Source organism: Chiroxiphia lanceolata, chromosome 2 (genome assembly GCF_009829145.1).
Source record: "Chiroxiphia lanceolata isolate bChiLan1 chromosome 2, bChiLan1.pri, whole genome shotgun sequence".
Taxonomy (NCBI): Eukaryota; Metazoa; Chordata; class Aves; order Passeriformes; family Pipridae; genus Chiroxiphia; species Chiroxiphia lanceolata.
Genome location: NC_045638.1, coordinates 88,265,884 through 88,289,269, shown reverse-complemented (window position 1 = coordinate 88,289,269; position 23,386 = coordinate 88,265,884). Strand labels below are relative to the sequence as shown.

General features: G+C 40.0%; 1 protein-coding gene across 9 annotated transcripts in view; it reads right to left on the bottom strand.

Annotated features, from left to right (window-relative positions):
* TENM4 (teneurin transmembrane protein 4) overlaps window positions 1-23,386 on the bottom strand; it is a 601,078-nt gene that overhangs the window by 330,609 nt on the left and 247,083 nt on the right. For 8 of the 9 annotated variants that reach the window (XM_032679109.1, XM_032679110.1, XM_032679111.1 and 5 more), the window contains 2 exons: window positions 22,309-22,596; window positions 17,578-17,847 (listed from right to left, as the gene is read on the bottom strand). In XM_032679109.1, coding sequence (XP_032535000.1) covers window positions 17,578-17,847; window positions 22,309-22,531 — 493 coding nt within the window. In that variant the 5' untranslated portion in view covers window positions 22,532-22,596. Of the gene's footprint in view, window positions 1-17,577; window positions 17,848-22,308; window positions 22,597-23,386 lie in introns of those variants that run through there. The other variant, XM_032679115.1, reaches the window with a different exon arrangement.

Genomic DNA, 23,386 nt, shown 5'->3' with positions numbered 1-23,386 from the left:
GACAACTCCCATAGCCATGTTACTGAAAATGTAAAAGAAGTCCATAACTGGAGCAAAGAGGGGTGATCTAATTTATCCACAAAAGACCTGTGATTTTGGAGGGTAAAATATTATCTCAGAGAAGTATCCAGAAACTCTGGGTGTATCTACTGTGCTTAATAGAGCTGAACTTGGGACACCTCTGGGTACTGGGCCAAAACACACACGCGCGCACGCACGCACACACACACAAAATGGCACAATCTCATCTGCTCTGGCGACACCAGAGTCATTTCACAGGCACAGGGTGCAACTGCTCACCCCTCAAGCAGATTTTTGGTTTCTGCAAACCCCAAAAAGCAAGTTGTTTTGCTAGGAGACAAATCCTGAAGCCTGACAAGCAAGAAGGGGAATTCAGGTGAAACTATGATAGTGGTGAGTAAGTACACGAGGAAGAAGTTGGCTTTTTTCAGAGCTGAGGTTGTGCCAGCACAGTCCCCAGTACAGACAAAATGGTCTCCATGGACTGTGATTTCCTCTTCCTGTAGAGGAATTGGATATATTGGACTGGTTTGTGATCCATTAGCAGAAACTGAATCTTGGAGAGCCATTGCCTGTTATGATTCTGCACTGATGTGAGTGTGAGTGTTTGAGATGTGCAGGCCAGAGGGAAAGAGCAGGAGAAAGTGAGAATGCTGGTGACCTTGTCACAGGCTAAATGGCAAATCCACATTTTCTAAAAATAGAAACTTGTCTTTCCCATGACACTAACCTGCATTGCAGCTTCAGAGTTGCTTGTAAATCTCCTCTTGGTCACATACCAAACCACTTGATTCAAACATGGCGATGCAATAAATTTGAAGCGACCTGCTCAGAAGTACATATAGGATGAAACTCAGAGAAGCATTACAGACCAACTGCTGACATTGATCATTTTGTACCTCTCAAGTAATACCTGTCATCCAACACCTTCCCACAGTTCCCTCTGTAGACCTAGAAAGGACAGATATTTCTTTTATAATTTCAAGACTTTAGGGTGAAGATCAATTCTACGAAAATGCTAAAAATCAAAAGACTTTCCCCAGTATTTCTAAAGCCATACACATACGATGACCATGGCAGCATGGGCACCAGGATTTGAGTTATAGTGCTGCTCTTACTCTAGCTTGACTACTTCCAGTTGAAATACAGTTCTTCAGTGAAGACAGATGCTGAGAGTGAAAGTCCCTTCTGTTGTGTGTGGGGGGCTGACCAGCATGACTATACATTCATGGAAACAGATGGAACAGTTTATACTACAGTACTCATGCATACTTGGTTTGTATTTGAATGAAGACTAACAGATGCAATGTGCTATTTTATTTTTTAGGAAATATATGATTAGATATGGTTAATTTGCAGAGGGTAATGAGCTACATGCCCTTATTAAAAAGTCATATATTTATGTACATTTCTACCAGAAACATCTTTCTCTTGAAAAAGGGAGCTCTCTTAAAAATGGAAAAGTTGATCTCTTTGGGTTGGTTCCTCAGTTGGGTACCTGCTCCTTCTTTACAACTTCTTACAGATGTTCATTAAGAAATTGCAACAGGAGGATACCAAAGACTGAATCATAATCCTCCAGCAATTTGCTCTCTGTAGCTGGTTAGACTTTTTTTTCATATGTATATACATCACATATCACTCTCTTCAACTACCAGCAAGGAGGTTGTAGAAAGCTGGGAGTCAGTCTCTTCTCCCAGGTAACAAGAAACAGGACAACAGGAAATGGCCTCAAGTGTCACCAAGGGAGGTTTAGGTTGGATATTAGGAAAAGTTTCTTAACCAACAGGTTTGTCAGGCATTGGAACAGGCTTGCACAGGGAAGTGGTGGAGTCACAGTCCCTGGAGTGATTTTGAAAGACAGGTAGATGTGGCACTTGGGCCCATGGTTTAGTGGTGGGCTTGGCAGTGTTGGGTTAATGGTTGGAATGGATGGTTTTAGAGAGCTTTTCCAACCTAAACTATTCTATGACTCTAAATCATTTTATTGTTTTTGAGCACATCTCCAGGAAAATTGCATTTTATTCTCACCGTGTTGACAAGGTCTTCTGTATCTTGAACTTGACTGATCTTGACACTTAAATCATCATATAATGAGACATTAAGTGAAATATTACTAGGTGGACACCTGCTTTAAGGTTGTCATTTACTTGGGCCTTAAGCGATTAATAGCCAATTTGGAGTACATTTTCTTTTTGCCTTTGTGAAAAAAACAACTGATATATGGATACTTTCCCCCTGAATTTAATAAATAATGCCATCTATTAAAGCCAGAAACTTTTTTTTTAGTACCACAAACTCAGTGGACTGACCATGCTAGAGGTGTATACCATCATATCTTGAGTGTTTCAGAGGGCTGGAGTCAGTAGTGCCAGATCAATTCCTATTCCCTGACGATCTCAGTAGCATTTTGAGCAGACTCTCAAAATGGGTCATAGACTGGGACTGGGTGTTAGAGTCATGGGGTCTAGTCCCAGCCCTTCCAATGATACAGCATGCAATATCAAGCAGATATAATTAACAGGGATGAAAATTCATCCCAAGGAACCACCTGGACTTGCAGCTTCCCATGCACACACACACTTGCAGACTTGCACGTCATCACTTTGCAGACTTGTACATTGCCATTTTACAGCAGTTTCATGATGTTTACTTCTCTTAACTTTTAGCAACAGGGAGTTATTACTCTAGAATGTGGATGCCTGTATTGTTGAGGATGGTAGCCAGTTGGTTCAGTGCTAACTACACTTTACTGATGAGAAAGACACCTTAGCACAAAAGCCTAGGTCACCCTCTCCATTAAAGCACTGTGAGATTTTTAACATCCATGCAGAGCAGATGAAATCAAAGTCTCCTTCAAAGCAGCGACTCACAGTGCCACATAGCTGTGTTTTCCTGTCCTGGTGTGATGAAAAGCCAAGTGGACTCTGCTGATGAGTTCAGTCCAGTGGGAGTGTGAGTTCCCAACGTCTGGCCCAGGCTTAACTGATGTTTCTCTGACACAGGAACAGTCCTCATGCGAATTTATTAAGTGGAAGCAATGTGGCATTTTCCATGTTGTGTATTATCAGACCAGGTCAGTCTCAAACAAATCATATCAGCCCACACTGTCATCTCCTTCCACCCACTTTTTGTGTAAAACTTCCATCAGCCTAGCTTACATTCACTGAATTTGCACAATGAGTAGTTTGCCAGGAAAAAAAAAAAGACAAAAGACTTGGCCTTTATATGAGAGATAGCTTCCTTTGTAGTATTGGGAAAGGAGGAAGGATTGTGATAAACATCATTACTAGCAAGTAATTTTTCCCTTTCTGATGCAGCTCTGCAGTGAGTTTGTTATCTGCCTGCATGAAAGATCTTTTCAAGATGTTTCTAGTCCCCAAGGAAGTGAGAGACTAACAGTCTTCCCAATAATAATAAAAGAGGGATTTCAGGGGGGAGAAGATGTCTCTCTTGTTCCTCTAACACTTGACAAAGCACTTTGCTCCCCTTCCCAGCACTACTTTCCTAAGTCGTTTGGAAGGGAAATGAGTTTGCTTGCAGATATTTTTGTTCTCTAGCTAAAGAAACAAATGCATTCACTGAATATAGCTCTGCCAAGAAAATAAGAACATAGGCAGGACTTTGAATGAAGTCACTGATGGGAATGAAGGAGAGGAACAGTTTGCTGTTTGAATTGCTCATCAGGAAGAAATAAAGGTGAAGAAAGGAAGAGAGGAAATGGAGTGAGGTTGCTGAATGCAAAATCTGAGTGGAAGAAACAGTAAATGCTGAGAAGTAAATGCTGGATGAGTCTGAGTCATGTAACAGATTTTTTTTTTCCCCTGAAGCTGTGTAAAACATACTACAATAACCCACCTTGCAAACCTTTCATACAATCATTATAGGAAAAATTACCCCAGGGCAAGGTCATGCCTTCAACAGATGGACAAAGCCTCTTCTGTTCTCTCTCTTGCCCAAGTGGGTTGGGATCTCAATGGTTTTGAGTGGCATTTCACAGATTTTGTGGCATGTCATGATAGAGAGAATTACTGGCTGCTTCCTGCAGGGCTACAGAGAATCTCAAAAACTCCTAATTCCTGGTCTTACCATGTCAACTTTCCTAGCACAGTGATATTTTCAAAACACTCCCTGGTAGTGACCTTCTGAATTCCCTGCAATTCCTAACACTCTTACTTAAAAATATTGGAAACCAGAATCACTAATCAGTTTTCAGATAGTATTTTTGCAAGTGAAGATATGTCTGCTTATTTCCAAAAACATGCAAGTAAAGAATCTAATTTTTTTTTTTTTCATCCTAGTCTGGAATCCTATTCATAGGCTTATCTAGACTTGAAAATGTACCAATATAATTATTCCTAGAAATTTACTTGGAGTTATTAATTTCAAAGTAACTGTCTACATGGAATCAGAAAGATCAGACAGATATTTGTGCCAAAAGAAGCAAATGCTGAAATAATTATTTCATAACAGCCATATTAGCACATTTCCAGTTGGAGAAGAGCTGGTATAAACAGGAAGGAAGCAAACCCTATTGTCTCCCTCCTTCCTTCGCCTGTTTTACAGCCGAATAAGCAATAATGAGGCTGTAGATCTATGTCTTCTTCTTAGAATTCAAAGGCTTTACAGAGTCTGTTGGATGGATTTCAACACCCTGCTAAAGTCCAAGGAGGAAATAAGCTCTTCCAGAAATTCACCAATCTTCCTTTTTCTTCTTTGAGTCTGGCTGTAGCTCAAAAGAACCTTATGGACCATCTGTCCCTCCTATCCTCTCAACCCTCACATGCCACCATTGATAAAACATCAATCTGGGAAGCAGTTCTGGGAGAGATTTTTTTAGTAGTTTCTCCAGGAAAGCATCTGAGTGTTTCCTCTGCAGAATCTATCTGCTCTTTGTATCTCCTGGGGAAAAGGGGTATTGACCTCTCCCCATCTCTAACCTGGTCTGGACATTCTTCTCTTGAAGGATGCAAATATATTGGCAAGAACTTTAGACAAAGCCAAGAATGAATTAACCAAATCCAATTCAGGGAGGACATTGATAAACATTACATGGCTCATGAGAGTGTTAAAGGTTTGGAAAACATTACTTACAGTGAGAAACTCCAGAAGAATTAAAAGAAGGTTAAGGACTCAGTTCATCATTGTCTACGGAGACACGAATCTATCGGAGTACTGCTCAGGGACAATAATAGATGGCAGGGTCCAGGGTATCTTTGGGAACCCTTCCTGAATATCTTCACTTACTTTTTTGTGCTCATGTGAGATCAATTGTAATCTGATACAGAGAATGCAAAACTCTGGTGCCAATGACTGAGATAAAAATGATTGGGGGCTCCATTTGCTTCAGAGTGGCTCTTTCTAAAAGTCTTCAAAAAAACCTACTGCTCTAGGGTGGTAAAATATCTCCCTTGGAAAAACCACTAATCCCTTCTGAAATGTTCCTTTGGGAACTTTCTTTTCCATAGTCATGAAGCTTACAGAGAAAAGTTAGTCTGAACTCTTCTGTTCTTGTTTTCCACCAGATAGCCACTGAAATGTTGAGAAGCACTGTACTGAGTTCCAGTACTTACAACCTCAATATCTACCATTTTAACGCCAGAAATTCAGTATCTAACAATCCAACAATTAACACAGTAGTTTTAACATTCAGCCTTAGGACCAATGGAGTTCTTGTGAATTGATTTCTGCTTTCTGCTTTCTCCATTCACAGCTCCATTCACATGAGGAAAACGACCAAAGAAAGCAAATTGAGTCCTGATTTGAGAGCAGTCAGCATACCAGTGGAAGGGGTCCTATGCAGACAGAATGGAACCAGTCAGTCAACAGCCAAAAATATTCAGATGGGGTTGAGGGACACTGTGGCTTGGGAGGGGACAAGGAGAGCACATTTCCTCTGGTGCTGTGTGTCACAAGCCTGGTTTAGACATATAATTTACAAATACATGCATTTTTATTCTGTTTGCATAAATGTTTAAGTCAATCTTTACCAAACAAACTCTCTTTATCAATCAAACTTCTAGCATGCTTCTCTACCTCTCCATCAGAGGGCATTCCTCGAAGACCTTTCCCTATTCTTCTTTGTAGATTGATCCCATGCCAAGTTTTCTACTCTCCTGATACCATGAGCAAGTGCCTACAACACCTAAGGTCATTACGTTCCTTTTCTTGAGAAGTGGCCCAGGATTAACACTCCTTCAAACTTCTACAAACACAGCACTCATTTGATAGCAGTTCCCCAACATATGATAGGTCAAATCATCAGTCTGAGAAACAGGCTTCTTTAAGGACAGCTGAAGAATGCATCCAGCAAATTGCACGTTTCAGAGGGAACACCTTGTACTAAATGCCAGGAAGGAGCAGAACCAGCGACAGGTAAAGTTTGCTTTGTTGAGCACTAACAAAACTAATGGGGTGTGTTTATGTACCACCTTTCATTTCAAATGATCAAGTGCGTTGTGAGCCTTAATCATTTCACCCAACACTGAACTGCAGATACCTCTGGGGTGGAACATTAACAGCTGCTTGGTAGAGCACAGCAGCAAACCAGAGCAATTTAATTTAGGAGAAATACTCTGTCCAACTACAGGAGCAAAGGGAATTTTGTTAAGTGGAATGTAATTATCCAAAGAAGAGACAGGGAGGCATTTCCCTTCATACTCTATAATTTTGGGCTATGGCTGCTTTTCCAGCCTCTACATTACTGGGGAATCAGCATCCAAGGCTGGCTCTGAGTTTGCAGGTGAATCTAATCTTAATTTCCATCCTAATAAAAAAGCAAAAAACTCCCAAAAGAAAAAAGCATCTTGAATTTTTTTTGTTGGCTTCCAGATTCCCATTCTTTCAGATGAGAATTACCATTTGCCTCCTTCAAGCATGTGAACCAAACTAAGAATGTGGCTAGAGGTTAAGACTCAGTACATGCACATTCCTTAGAAGCAACAAGATGCTCTCTGAGCTATAAAATCTGCACATTACGTAAGTGAGAGAAATCATTGTGCCTAAACTATTTGTGGCAGAGTGGCTTGATTGAAATTGTAATCATAGTTTAAACCAGGAAACAGAGAATCTGGATTTAAATCAGTTTTAATCTTGTTTCACGTGTGTGCTTTTCAGTTATTTTCTTTTAAAACTGGTTGATTCTCACTGATTGGCATAATTTGCTGCTTCTTTATGCTAAATCAAAAAGTATCTTATATCTATACATATTTATTTCAGCAATTATATAGCTCAGCATGCATTTATTCAGATTCCTACATTTTTACATTTTTTTATGAAGAGAAAATGGTGAACAACAGATTTCTTATTCAGTAGATGATTACTAGCTTTTTCTGATTTTTTTTTTGTTGTTTTGCATTTATTTGAAATATGCATCAAAACTGCATTTAAATGGAAACTGGAATTTGGTCATAATTTTACCTTCCTCCTCCCAAAGTAAGGGTAATAAAAGTACTTGAACATGCTGGAGATTGGAGAAGAAAATAAGTCTTCAATAGAAAATGATTTGGTGTGAACAAAGACAGCGCTCGTTGTCACTGGGGAGCTGGAACAGGGGTGCATTTCCAAGAGAGCTTGGCAACGCTTCTTCCTTGCTGGCAAAGCTGGCTTAAATAGCTCCCAGGTGTTTTTGTTACACTACCCTCAGTCACCGGCCCTTATTTGACCCAGATGAGGGAGATTTTCTGTTGGGTGGGATTTCTGCTGCTGTATCTTGGGTTGAACTCATCTCTATGTGGGACAGGAGCGGAGCAGCAGCTCTGAAATCAGAGCTCTGTGTGGTGGCAGCCTTGAGGAAAGGCTTTAAATCATATGCTTTTGGGGGATAAATCAGAGCTGGACTACATGAACAGTTGAATTATGATGACCATGGGGACGGAGAACCCCGGCAAGGGCATGGGAGTGGGTACTCAGGGTGGTAGTCTCTTAAACCAGTTGTCCCTTCAGATGTAATCATAGGATCACAGAATTATTTGGATTGAAAGGGACCTTCAAGGTCATCTAGTTCCAGCCCCACTTCCATGGGCAGGGACATTTTCCACCAGACCAGGTTGCTCAGAAGCCCATCCAACCTGGCCTTGAACACTTCCAGGGATAAGGCACCCACAGCTCCTCTGGGCAACCTGTTTCATCACTCTCACAGTAAAGAATTTCTTCCTAACATCTAATCTAAATCTCCTGTCTGTTAGTTTAAAACTGTTCCCCATTGTCCTGTCACTATTAGCTTGTGTAAAAAATTAGGAATTATTGTTTTCTTTTTATATACATGATTCAATATGATCTGTGCTGGGATGGAAAAAAGAAAACAACAACCTACCCTAGAGCATATAATTAAAGTTTTTAGGGACAGTCCAAAGAAACACTGAAAACTTTGTAGAATTAGGGCAGTAATGCATTTTCAATCACTGCCCTTGATTGAATAAAGTTGCTAAAAGTTAATCAAAATCCTCTGAGAAATAAAGCAATGAGATTTTAATGAACAAATTCTCATGGCAGAAGCTATACTTTCCTTTATTTGGAGCTCAGTGTGCACCTCTGGGCATGGGTAAAACAAAAATAACGTGCTCCTTCCTCTCACTTTGTTCTGCTTACGGATAAAGACACATCTTCACTGAAAGAAGCAAAGCCAGATACCTCAAGGGACATGGGAGGAGACTGAACCAGATGTGGAGTAATACTCTGTGTGCTGGACTCAGAAGCAGATCCAGTTGTCCAAATGTGAATTCAGAAATACAAACATGAGAATATGGAAGGCACAGATTTGCTTCCGGCATCCTTGTCAGCTTGTCCGCAATATTAATAAATGCAACTATTTTCCTTAAAAAAAGATCTCCATGACAAGACAGTTTAAAGTGGTGAAGGAAAGGACAAAAACTAATGGTGTAATTGAAAAGAACAGTAAATTCTTACCTATTAGTGTTGTTTCTACATGCCATCTCCACTGTTATATCCAGGCTATTAATGAGTTTCTAGAGTTTGTGTCTTTTTTCACCATCATCACAATAATAATGATGTGAAACCTACACACTAACCTATATTGAACTGCAGTTCATTACAGCAGAATAATGCTGAGAAAGGCTTTAATGTCAGCGTCCTTTCAGATGCAGATTACAGTAATACAGAAAATACATTCTCTATGGGACATACCTTAATGGGAATAAAAATAATAAAACAAGAAAATGGAAAGACTTCTTTTCCTCTGGAGACAAAGAGGCCAGCAATGAGATAAATTAGCCCTGGAAATCAGTTGGAATTCTTTTGCTGTGGAACAAAATCAAGACACTGATCACTAATGCAGCAATTGAAGTATTAAACTCAGACTACTACTGGGTGCCTTCACTTCTTAAATGGGGAGCAAAGATGCTGCTGGCTCCCTCTGTGGTGTGACCAAAGGGACCATCTGCTCTCAAATGGGTTGAATCCTTCCTGACAGACAGTGACATCCTCATTTGAAAGGCTGTTTTATACCCAGTGAGCAGGGAGTTGGTTGAATGTGGAGAGAGATTAAGGGTTTGTTGTCCTAAACACCATCCATTTACTGCCCTATTGAGGTAAAACTTTTCCTGAGACTCTTATGAAGAGGTAAGGTGGTGACTCACCTATTCACTTTCAAGAAGCATCTCAGGGCTAATATCTAAAAAAGGACAAAAAAAGACAAGAGGACAGAAAACATGAGGAATCCATCGTCAAGAATGTCAGTGGTTAGAAAGTTGGATCACAAGCAAGGAAGATGCAACAGCCTTCAAGGGAGACATTTTTCAGTGGAGAATGTAGTATTTGATGGTCATGCAGTTAAAGGTCTCCTTTTTAGGACCAATATTCTTCATAGGAATATTAATATCTTTATGGTTTGAGAGCCTGAAGGCACATTCCTTCCCCTGGCCTTCACATTTCAGGTGATCACCAAGTCTCTGAATATCTCTATAAGGTGGCTTCAGTAAATTGCAATATCCAAGCAATCCCCATATGCCATTAAAATGGGGAATTTTTTGCAAATCCTACCTGGAAAGGAGTTTTGAGAAGCTGAAACAAGGAAGGGTATTAGTGAAAATTACCTTCTGAGTGTGCTACTGCCTTTTGTAGTTCTTCACTGACTTCTGAATCGGTGATGGATCTTTAGTGGTCAGGGTTCTCGCAAATTTTTATTTCAGGCTGAGATGTCTTGTTAAAATTATTAATATTTTATTTATTGATAATTAATAAGGTTACAACTGATAGGAGAGAAGTCTAAGATGATAGCCAGCAGTTACAACTGATAGGAGAGAAGTCTAAGATGATAGCCAGCAGATGCCTGATCTTAACTGGGTAATTCTAATTTATTCTTGTCTTCCCCTACTAAAAGCCATGAGGGAAACTTATTAACGTACAGCTCATAGCACATTTTTTATCATTATTTATTGTGAAAAATTTTGGGTTGTAGTTTTGTTTGTTTGCTTTGTTTTGTTTTGTTTTGTTTTTTAAATCTCCTTTCTGAGTACTCTGGAGTCTGAGTATCACATTTTTTGCCTACACGGTTTGCAGAAGAAGCATGTCTGAAGCACACACTCATTTACTGGAAGTACTTTATAATGCACTGCTTAATTCAAATGAGAAAAAAAAGAGATGATGTTGCAACCACGGTAACAATATTAACAATAGAGTATATGAAGCCTGAAAGGAAATTACTCGCAAAACATGGTAATAAAAAGAACAGTCACCATGGATTATCAACTGGGGTATTAACAAATAATTTGTAATGCTGAGAATATACAGTAATTGTGGTACTGCTAATTGTGCTGATATAATGAACTGTACTTTGGGCAAATGATTTGGGTCAACATGATTTGGGAAATAGGAAGTTGAATGTTAAGAAGACTGAGTAAAAATCCTTCCTCTGCAAAGGATCAGAGCTATTTAGGAGAACCTTGCAAGGCCTCTGGTAGCAAATATAGACACCATTAGGAGATGAGCTCTCAACAACCAAAGGGAACAAGGAAAACACACAGAAATAATTACTGTTTGTCCAAAGCTCTTAGCTGTTGTAAAACAGCTCTGAAGAGAAAATATTTGGAAAAAGCTGATGAAATTCTGGACCATGTGGCTTGATCATCGGGACAACTTTTTGGTTTAATAAGAAGCCAGAATGGATGTCAGAAACCTAGCAGCAAATAGCATGTTGTGGTGTATTTAACCAAGAGTGTTGGGATTTATATGACTTGGGCATACTGTTTTGCAAAAGCAAATAGTTACCACCATGCACCTAAGACCTCATATACCTGTGCTGAATGGGAACCTTCAAAGGCTGGGGTGAGCTCTGTATCAATCACCACTGAACAAATTAAAGCATCAGTTAGATTTCTTATCTACCCAGGAAAAATAAAATCATATAATTTCTTTGGTGTTCCCTGTTTGAAACACTTGTCTTTAATTATTTCCTGCTTTAATACACCCCTGTGTTTCTAATATGTTCTGTAAACATTCAGTTCTATTGAGTCCTCAAACCCTATGCAGTTTCTTAAGCACTCTTTCCAGCAGTAGTAATGGCTTAAGCAGTGGAGAAGCAGAGGGAGTGGTGGTTACTGCAAGAAATGCTCTGTAAATCTGGTATTATGTCAATTAAAATAGCTAAGAGTTGAGTCTGTGATAGCAGAGCAGGCAGAGCTATCACATGAGCTTTAAAGCTCCTGGTTGCGACTGTGCTTCAGTTTTACAAAAGCTTATGAGAATTTTCCAGAAAGGCAATATATTTGATGAGAAACCAAAGGTTAACTGTAACATATTCTCTACATTTCTGGTCAAGTTAGTAAGGTTTGGAGAGCAGGTTTGGATATTGGGCTGTTTGTTTGCTTGACAGTTTTAAAGTTCATTTAAATACAACTCAGAATAGTAGTGACTAAATGAAAAATTCATAGAATGTTTTGGGTTGGAAGAAACCTTAAAGATCATCGACTTCCAATTCCCCTGCCATGGTCAGGGACACATTCCACTAGACCGGATTGCTCAGAGCCCCATCCAGCTTGGCAACAAACAATTACGGGAATGCAATGGAAGAGAAAATTATTCCTCTTTGTAGGATGTGGGTCCAAAATGAATTAGTGCTCTTAATCCTGTCACCAGTAAGTGCCTGTATTACTACAGTCACTATATCACTTTTGTCACTGATTGGTGTTTTCAGACATGGAGCTAAAGATAAATGAACCCTGAGATTAAACTCCCCTTCCTAAACAGAGGTGATCAACACCTGCATGGTGGAAATGTTGGGGTGATTAAACCTGCATTCAGTTAATTGTTAAACGGGTGATTTGAGTTCAGTAGTACCATTTTCAACTCTTTCACACACGTGAAAGGCAGGCAAAAGTTTTTGCAGGATGATGTTTCCTACATGGTTTTGGGTTGTGAAGATGGAAGAAGTCCCACAGTGCAATTTGACAGCAAAAGTTCTACATCCTGAATTTTGGCTCCAAGGGTGCTTAAATGTGGAATTTTAGTTTGTGTCTGCTAATCTCTCAGTCCACTGAAGTCACACTGCAGCAAGACTTCTGCTGCAAGAATTTCTTTACGTGATAGATCACAGTTGAGCATCTTGATCAGTTGAACTGTCTTGAGCCATCTGATGTTGATCATCCTCCCTGTGAGACCCTTCTGGCTGCTTGATACTGCCCACATTCTTCCCAAGAGGAGATGATGACAGACAGAAACATCAGCTCCACTCTGCACAGCATTAATCACTGCTGACTTTTCCTGCTAATGAAGAAAACTGCTTCCCCTCTCTCCTATTCTTTCTCATATTTAACCAACTATGTGCCTTGGTGGATGTTAACACTGAGGCCAAAGTACAACTAAAGTGAATCCTTAGTTTGACACAGCTTCTTTAGAACAGTTGAAAGGTAAGCTGTACTTTTTTTTTTTAATTTAAAAGAAAGAGCTGCAACTCCACTTTCAGAAAGACAAATTTTATATTTGCGGTTGACTCTAGTCTAAAGTAACCTTGCAGTGATTGTGCTGAATAAAACAGTAAGCTCATTTTCACACTGAAGACAGAGGAAAAAGTGGTTTAGTTTTTTGTTTGTTGGTGTTTGTTTGTGGTTTTTTTCTCTTTTCTTTTTTTTTTTTTTCTTGTGGGGAAGGGATTTTATATTGGATTATCTATATTTTCTCTTCCGGGATTACCGGCATGATTCCTAACACTTTGGGTGGATCTGGGTTAAAATCTCCGGTATAGACCCAGAGGAAATATTCACAGTCCATTTCATGGATGCTTACACACAAACACTGTCCATCTCTACATCTCTTAGGAGTGCTCTAGGCAGTACAAAAGCCTAAAGTGCTCAAAGCCCAGCCTGAACAGTCCTACATCACCCCAAAGTCAAAGAAAGTACAGCAGTGCTACAAACACTGAAATTGGAGAAAGAGGGAGATTTCAGAGGCCAGCATGGAAAGCCAGTCTGAGCCAGCATCTAATCTAGATCATTCTCAGCTGGTAAACTAGTAAACTAGACTATTGTCTAGTTTACACTTAAAAACTTTTAGCACTGGAGTTCCTCAGACTCCTCTATCTCCTCCAGGCCTAACTGCCTACAAACTGTTTATGAAGAGAGGAGGATCCAGGTGGCTTTGTTCAGCTAGTAGAAGACATTGCTAAAGGGAGACCTAGATGCTGCCTTTTAACTATTTCAGGTATGGGTGATGTTCAGAAGATGGAGTCAAACTGTTCTGGGAGATGCTTAGTGGGAGCAATGGACATGAGTTGTGGCAGTGGAAATCCCTACTAGCTCTTAAGAGAAGAGTTGTTCACAACAAGCGTGGTCAGCATCAGAACCGGGATATAAAGGTTGTGGCCTCTCCATCCTGGTCAATACTAAAAGTGTAACTGAACAAGGCTCTGAGTGACCCAATCTGACCTCAAAGTTAGCCCTGCTTTAAAGCAGGAGATGGACCAGAGACCTTCAGCAATGCCTTCCAATATAAATTATCCTGTGGTACTGTATTTTTATGATGGTATTCTTGTGATTAGAAGTTGAGGTTTTTTTCTAGTATGTGACTAAATTTCTGCAAAACAAGTCAGTTTCTGGAAAACTATTACTTCATTCTTCATTGTGCTCTTCTCTATAGTAAATAATTGCTGGCTCGGTACAAAGCCTGTTCAGGGTTACCTAAGGTAGTGCCAGTAAAGTCCAGGCTTCAATCCAAATGGCCACTTCAGGAACTTTTCCTTGAATCAGTCTTACTGAGAAATAGTGCAAAATAGTATAGGAAAGAGGTTCTCCTAACATCATTGTTAGACTTCCAGGAACCAAACTGCCCTCTGTGCTTGGATCTGAACTGTTAATGGGAGTTCACAGTTACAGCTCAGCTTAGATGGTCATGCTGCAGAAAAACCCTTGAGCTATATAAAGTGCCTGCTACATCAGCAGCACAGAATTATTGCATTATCCTCCGACAAGGTGCAGCAATTTGAGCTGTACCCTCTGTTCCCTCACTCTGCAAAGTGACTATCCAGGTTGAGCAAAATGCACTGCCCACTGGAGGGGAAGCTGTTGTGGCTGATTAGGTGTGCAGGATCTGAGCTCAGGGTAATGCCAGAGTTATAACTCAACTCTTCAGTGAAAACAAACTCTTAATCTAAAAAAAGGAATTCAGACTCCTGGCAACATTCAGCCTTCTAGTGGAAGATGTCCCTGCTCATGGCAAGGGGTTGGAACTAGATGATCTTTAAGGCTGCTTCCAAACCAAACCATTCTGGAATTTTGTGAAAGCCTTAGATAAAGCTGCACATGACTTTCTATGCCAGCTGTTTGTGCAAGGGATTTATGGACTGCAATATGCCATGGAACCAAAGCACCTCATAGGTTTCCTTAAAGACAGAGAGGTGGATCGTGACTGCACATTCTGAGCAGTGTATCTGTTCTTTCAAGACATAACAATTTCTGAAATAAAAACAAACTGGCTTTTCAAGGGAGGCAGATCTCCCCTTTTCTAAGAACACAACAAATGTCTTGGTAGAATTGTCCTTTGACAGCTTTGGATTTACAAACATCAGAAGTAAATTCCGATTATTTATTTTGGATGAATAATGAACAGCATAAAAATTGCTGATGTTGACCTTCATTGGAAAAGTTAGTTTAATGGGCCCCATAAAATCTTCTATTGATGGCACGTTCATAAAGTCCATCTTGACTTCAGCTAAAGGCTATAACTTCTATCAATATTGTCAACAATTAATATTGACTCATAAAGGTATCCTGTAAACTGAGTCATAGCATTATGTTATTTTACATTCCCATTAACAAAACTTCATGTCTTCTTGCAAACATTTTTGTCATAAATCTGGGTTTTCTCAAAATAGCCTGTGTGATAGCTAGCAGCCCAGAGTAACACTGCTAATGTGCAGAGGAAGGAAACACAGAGCAATCTTTGTGTTTACCAGACAAAGCTTCTGAGAGGATCTCAGGCTTCATTTGCTCCAACAGCAGGTCTCAGGCTGTGAGGGTTTTGTGCACAAAGGGTTCTCACACCTTTATCTGTGCTAAGCAATTACACAAAGAATACACTCAAATTTTGTGTACAGTTAAGACTTTTCTTTAATTCTTCTGTTCTTCCTCTGTTGCAACCTTTGTTTGGATATATTTTATACTACCCATTCAACCGCAATCCTTATATTGAAATAATATGTTCTGGACAAGTTTTTCTGACCTGAAACCTGGCTCATGTCCATGACATATTCCCAGGGAACTCTAAGCATCAGATGAAGCTCACCACCAGCACAGTTTGGATTGTCTCTTTTTCATCAATATTGACAATACAATTACATACTGGATACCATAATGATCTAGATTTTATTTGTGCTACACAGATTTTGTACTTTTGGGTATGATATAGTCTTTGTCATTCAAAACACCCAACATCTAAGACTGCAAGTGCCTAGGGCCCAAAGAAACTAATTCTACATTTGTACAGCACTGTATGTTCTCCACCTTCCTTATTTCCCTTTTTCTAATTGCTATGAAATGATGGTTCAAAGACTGGTTAGTGTGTCACTAAATTTAAGGGAAGAGGTTCAAGACTGTCTCTTTCCTGACATGAGTATTACTGCCTCTGTGGTTGCTTTCAGAAAGGCCTTTCAAAGGCATGTGAAGTTGCTAATATGTTGTTTCTAATAGCATTTCTTTTTTAAGTGATTTGTAGGTACAAAATTGCATTTGCAAATGTAGAGATAGCATTACAGAAACCAGTGAAAAAGACTTCAGCAGATAATCTAATTCTTCTCTCTTAAGACCAAAAAAACTCAAACCTCAAAACTAAAATTCCGTATTTTTGTTTTCTGAGTAGGCATAGAAAGAAAAAGGTATGGAACACAACTGCTCACACACTACCATGGAAAGCACAAGAGAGAGCTTTCGATAGAGTAGAATGGGATGGAAGTTCAAGCTGTTTTCTAGTGAGTATGCAAAACTCTAATTGACCGTGATGATCCCTCTGATTTTTTCATCAAAACACAAGGATCAGAAGGAAGACAATATAACCTAGCACTGTGTGTCTGCCTGTAAGATATTACACTAAAAAACTTAAAAAATATGGTAAAGATAATTTAAAAAGATTCCTCTGTACATTCTTTAAACAGAAGGCCATTTATCTTTGAACTCTGCCTAATACATCATTATCTCTGAGCAGAAACTTAATAAGCTTCTACTGTAATTTTGTTGGAGTTAAACATAAAATCATGTGGGTGGTATATGTCTCACCGTGTCATGGCTTCCAGAGGAAAACTTATCATCATTTGTCACTATAATACTGTGGCAAAAAGCGTGAAAAGAGCAAGAGATACAGTCATTTCACGTCAGCTTTCTGTGCTGAGCTCAAGCGCCTGATGACTTGTATGCAGCAGCTATATTAAGAAGCAGACTGTACTATAATTGAATTAAAGGTGCAAAGGCATATAGGGCTGGATGAACTCCTGGGTCAAGCTGCAATTGAATCAAAATCCTCTCTGCTTCCTACACTGCTTGGCAGAAGTGCTGACCAAAATGTTCACAGACCTACAAAACGCATGCAAGAATCCCTGCAGCTGGGGACACAAAGTTACAGAGATAAAAAAATCAGTGACCTTCAGCTTCTATTTTGCATAAAGAAAAACGCTTCTAAAAATATTTTGCCATTGTTTTCCTTCAGAGAGCAGTCAGTCCATTTAGAGAAATGAAATGGCTCCTGTCAAGGAACCAGCAAGGAAAAGAAGGAAATTATCTGCCCCAAAAATCTGTAGCAAAGATAAGAGTAGCATTAGCCAGGGGAGGGAAGATTTAAATGCTTTTTGGTTGCTGCAAAAAGCAGGGAGAGTATTACAGATACTTAATGATCTCTGTTGCTGTGATAAATAAGTAGGAGCCTCTCCAGCAGTTCATTAACAAACACTTCGTAGGTCAGTACAAAAGGCCATGACATGGGGTTGTTAAAAGAGTGTCTTTATCAAGCCTGATAAAAAAACCTCCAATACAAAACCTAAGGCAGATTAGGGTGAAGTGGTAAGAAGAGTCATTCCTGGTAGAGTTCAAGGCTGACACCGCATTTGCTGTCACCACTTACCAGTTTCAGTATTCTCATGCTCTGTATCTGTGAGGGTGAGATTGGAGTTGGCCCGACTCGACAAGCAGGAGCTGCGTCCAGACTTGGTGTTGCGTCCCCAGAGCCTCACTGGGTGCTCGGGCGACATGACCACGTCTGCCTCTGTGTCGGCATCCGATCCAGCACTGATGGAGTAGCCACAGTGAGGCAGCCCAATATCGGTCCGGTACAAAGTTCCATGTGTGGGTGTCACATCTTCAAGACCCAGTTCTCGCAAAGAGAAGTTGGCTCCTGTGAGAAAACACATAGGCTTGGTTATTCTTTATTAGAGCACAGTTCTATCTAGCACAAGCCAATGGCAGAAACATTCATCCTCTGTCTTCATGTGGGGCAGAGCAGCTCGCAAGTCCTGACATCACACCAAAGAGTCCCCGCTTCTGTGGTCTTGTTTAGTCTGAGACCAAGTGACCGTAGAATCATACAGTCATTAAGGTTAGAAAAGATGTTTTAAGATCATCAAGCCCAACCATTACCCAGCACTTCCAAGGCCACCACTAGACCAGTCTCTAAGCATCACATCTACACTTTTATTTAACATTTCCAGAGACAATGATTCTACCACTTCTGTAGGCAGCCTGTTGCAATCCCTGACCACCCTCTCAGTGAAGAAATTTTTCCTAATATCCAATCTCAGTCTCCCCTGATGTCACTGGAGGCCATTTCCTGTTGTCCTATTGCCTGTTACTTGGGAGAAGAGACTGGCCCCCACCTCACAACAACCTCCTTTCCGTATGTCAAGACCAAAAAGCAGCTGGATTCCTGCTTCCAGAACCTGACAAAAACTCAGGGCATGTTAAATGAAATCATCAAATTTGAAAGCAAAGATGGATGTAGATGGTGGAACTCCTTAGGAGAGGCAAAAAGTAATCTTCTTGGTAGAAAAGCAAAATGAGGTGTGCAATGATCAAAAGTCCTACCATACACCTGGTAACTTCACTACAATAGGCAATTTGAGTGAGTTCTGCTCATTGAAATCCCTGAAATTACATACTGGGGATTTAAATTTCCTCTGGCGATTTCACTTTCCTCTTGCTGACCACTCACATCTCGACTCAGTTTAGCTATTCATTCTGATACAGTCACAGCAGAGGTTATTTGGCTGCAAATAGATGCAATTGTTTAGCTGACTAAAAATACAACCTGAAAAGTGACTCTTGACTTCATGACTAGTTACCTGCAGAGCTTCAAAATCAGACTGAATTGATGTGAATGAGGCTTCAAATATTAGCACACTTTGTTTGGAAAGTTGCACAAGGAGGCTGGGGAGAGCAATTTTAATCCACATTTATTTATTAATGCATGCATTTATTTTTCAACCCTGAATGTCTTGAAAAGGTTTTGGCTGCCCATGAGTGCCTTCAGCTGCACAGTGCATTTATACAGCTCAATGCACCCCTGCTTCTGTTATGCTATGCTTTGGATGGATGAAGGAACTGAGCAGTGTTTCCAGCTCAGACATATTTCAACAAGATAAATTTGAATGAACAATCCCCAGGAAAGTTCAGGTACAAACCTACCTGTAAACACTGAAGTTCATATCTACTCATTACTGAAATCAATTCATCGAGTCTACATCTCAGTGTTGTCTCCAAAACTGAATTATCATTTTCTCCTTTCTCAAGACCCCACAATCATGGGGTTCTCCTCACATTTCCATTTGTTGATATTAAATAGTATATAGTGGAAAATGTGTATCCAACAGAAATAATCAGATTTCTACTTTTCCAGAGTATGGTTTTGCACATGTGGAAACACCCTGGGTTTGTCCTTGAACCCTGCTGCTTGGGGAAGGTCTCTTGTATTAGAGCACACGTGTCAGAAGACAGCTGGCCTAAACTAGATACTATTTTACTATATTTTTTCATTCAGTTGACTTTGCAGCTCTCAGTGAACAAAGAGCAGATTTGAACGCAAGGTAAATAATGAGACTGGACAACATTTTCATGTAAAGCTCAGAGAAGGAACTGTTTGATGGTAGGAGGAAGTAACTCTGGTTCAGCTGGTCACAGATCTGCAGCCGAGAACACTCAAAGTTCATAAAGCATTCATGAACTTCACACCTTTTTAATAGACCAGACTAGAATAAAGCTTTCAGATAGAGTGGACAGAAAAGGTGGCTTAGGGCTCACACCTCTGTCCAACCCTTGGGCTTTGCTTGGGAAGCACCATGCTACTTGTGGCAAAGTAATTCATTTAACTTGATGGCAAAGTGGTTTGTGGGAGTGTCCTCTATGAGTTCATGGAATAAGGTAGCAAATAACTTGACCTAAGTTGTAAACACAAGGAAGCAGTATCTCCACAAAGACTTGCTCTTCTCTTCCAGTTTTGATGCATGTGCAAGGCTGAAATAATTTTTAAGCCATCCTTTTTAGAGGATTGGAAAACATTTTTTGGTTTTGCTTGTGTTTGAGTCACTGACTGTGAGTTCTACCTTTCCCTGAAACAAGCCACACAGCATCATCAGGCACATCAACGTGTAGCATGACTGATGCTATCCAGTAACAGCAGCTCATAAATTATGAAAAATGACTGCTACAATTAACTGAAAATCAAATTTATTTGCAATAAACAGCAGCAGATGCATTGATTTTCATATTCTATGCTCACTGTTGCCTTTTAAGCTGGAAGAACTCAAGTCAATAAAGGGAAGATAATAAATATCTGAGGCTTTTTAATTCAGATCTGGTCTATTTTCTCCTGTGCTGACTTGCACATTTGCTGGCACTCACTCTAGCTAAAATCATTTAAATGCTGACTTGTTTATTTACTGAATTTATTTGGTCTATTTGAAATGTTTCCCTCCTCTGCCTTCCAAACCAACATATGAGAGAAACTCACTTTGCCTTGTTGATGTTGAGCAGGCTAATAAGGCTTGGTTTCAGTTGGCAGGAGGCCAAGCAGCATCACAAAGTGAGGTCCATTCATGGCTTATTGCCAGTGGAAAATGTGGCACAGAAAGTCTGGGTTTATTGATAACCATCAGGCCACTTTAGAGAATCTCAGGATAAACTAGGAAAAAGCGTGAAACTGAACAATCTATGAGTGTTATGTCAGAAACAGAACTGATGTCCAGACATGGTTAATCTTAACTTCTCAATTAATTTCAGACACTTTGACCAGTCATTGTTACTATTTCTCAGTACAATCCAAAATTTTCCTATGAATTTGTATGAATTTTTGTATAGCAAATTTATACTCCCTTTTCAAGAAAAGTAACCTTTTGTGGGCTTCTTAGGAGAAGTTTGTGGACCTGCATGGCCTCATAGACCCTCAAGTTGAAAACCACTGACCTGGACTAATTCACATCTATCCTGCATGGTGAATATATTGTGTGAAGTGAGCAAACTCAATGACTTAAAGTTTCCTTTTCTTTATAACATCGCAGATTCCTTAGAGAGGATGAAGTACTTCAGTGTTGCTAAGAGGGAAAGTAGCTTTTATGATGTCACAGTACTATTTACAACACCTATTGGCCCTTCTGTTGATTACTGCCTTTTGCAGCTATCCTGAAATACAAACACCAAAGCCATGTACACAAAGATACCTCTGAAAGTCATTTTGCTTTTACATGCCTTAAAGAGGTGTCTTCCACCAAAACCACAAGTGCATGATGTTTGAAGAGTAAAATTAAGCACCCCCCAAGTTAAAAGAGTGCAATTATATGCATTCCCTTTGGGGAATAAGCTCCTCCAAATTGCAGAGGATGTGTTCAGAGCACTCTGGGTTGACTACTTTATGTTAATTTTTTGGAATGCTGCCTACTCTATTTGACTCACTTTGCCATTTTGTACTTTTCTTGACAGACTTCTAAAAATAATTTATGTAAAGTCCTGCTTGGCTTCTGAACTACAACACTTGTGCCTCTACAGAAAAATGAAGACAAGACATATCAGGGGCCAGAAATCTATTGCACATAGGCAACAACAGCAGTGAAAATGTAACTACGCTGACTTTGGAGTAGCAATGAAAAAGTGAATATCTGAAATCTCTATTAGGACTGTGGTGCCCATGGTGACCCTTGAAACTCCACACCTTCACAGACACTGTGACCCAGATGCACTTAATGGGTTCCTGTAAGTCCTAAAAGTGGTTCCTTACTCCTCTAATATTGGAGCATGTTCCCAAGTAAAATCTAAAGCCTGCGGGCCATGTACAATGCCAAGGGTGGTTCATCCCATCTGGACCTCAGTTGCCTTCCTTCTTCCATGATTCTTGGGTTTTGCTGTAGACCAGATGGACATTGTGGGCAGTGCACTCTTCTCTCACTGTCTTCTGACTCAGCTTTCTTGTTGACTTCCTTCATAACAGTGTAGGCACATGACATAGTGAAAGTTCTCCTGAGCAGGTAAGAGTTTTCCACACCATGTCAGTACTGTACAGCACAAGCATGGGGGTTCTAGTCTCATGGTAGGAAGCGGTAAAGTGCTGTTGGAGGCAAAAAGACTAAGACACAGAAAATGTGTCTTAGTAAATGCTAATGAAAATGGGGTATGGGTATGCCACTTAAGGAAACTGGTCTGCACGCAATGTCTGTGGAATATAATGAAGATGATCCTTGCTGCTCTCTTTGAATCTCTCTCTTATATCTTCCTTTCAGCCTCAGAGTCCTTCAAAGGTATCCTCCCACCCAGCCCCAGCTCTCAGTTGATTCACTCACACTGTTTACAGATCCATCTGCTGAAAAGTACCCACCTGCTCGGCAGAATTCATCGGCCTCCTGGTGCACCATGTCTTTGACCCGATTGCTGTAGGTCAACCTGGAATCTTGATCATAAGCCTTCAGAGTCTCGCTGGAGCTGTAGGACTTCTGGGGTACCTTGCTGTCCTCACTCTCAGCCGAAGAGCTCGTGTAGCGACGCTCAGTGTCGCGGCGCCGAGTCAGAGATCGATACGGTTTCCTCTCTTTTACATCCATGGCACCCTTATCTGAGTATTCAACATTAAAAAATGACGTCTGTGCGGTGGTCAGATTGGAATAACCTGAAAGAGAGAATGAAAGAAATTCATGCCTTTGGGCACTTGGTGGCTAATTTGCCTTCTTTATACATTCTTGCATTGAAGAAAAGAGATGTTACTCAATGGATCACAGGAAAACCCTCTTAGAACAATTACCAATAAAAAGAAAGTCTCAATTATGTGTGACTCATTTAATAATTGCCACCGCTAACAGGACACATACATGCAGTAACCTGCATCTGTCTGAACTGGGAATGCACTTGGGAATTTGAAACTGATTGTGATATTCTGTGTCTTTTTTTCCACGGGAAGTGATTCAGACACCTCCAGGAAGCATGTATTCATCAGTCACCTAATCTCTTGGAAATCAGGTAATGTTGAAATGTCTCTATTTGGGCATCCAGAAGACTTTGGAAAAATGCTGTCCTGTGGTTTTAAAAGTGTTTTGTCAGATTGTGAGGTTAGAAAGGATGAAGAAAAGACTGAGACAGTGTAAGAAGGCAAGTGGGAAGGGGGAGGGAGAAAAGAAGAATGAAGGGCTGAGATATGGATGGAAATTGGACAAAAATCTCTTCCTATTCAGAGGGCTCATCTTTACTCAGCTGGAAATATATTAGAACTTAAGCAGAGCTGAGAAAGAGTAAATAAGTGATAGTTCTCTGCTTCATGTAACAACATGGCCTGGAATTTATACCCGTTGGAAAATTAATGTATATATTCAATGTTGTGCAAGCATACATATCTGCACACAGAGAAAACAGATAACAGAAATAAAACATGTTAAAAGTACATTTTTCAAAATTATTAATAAATG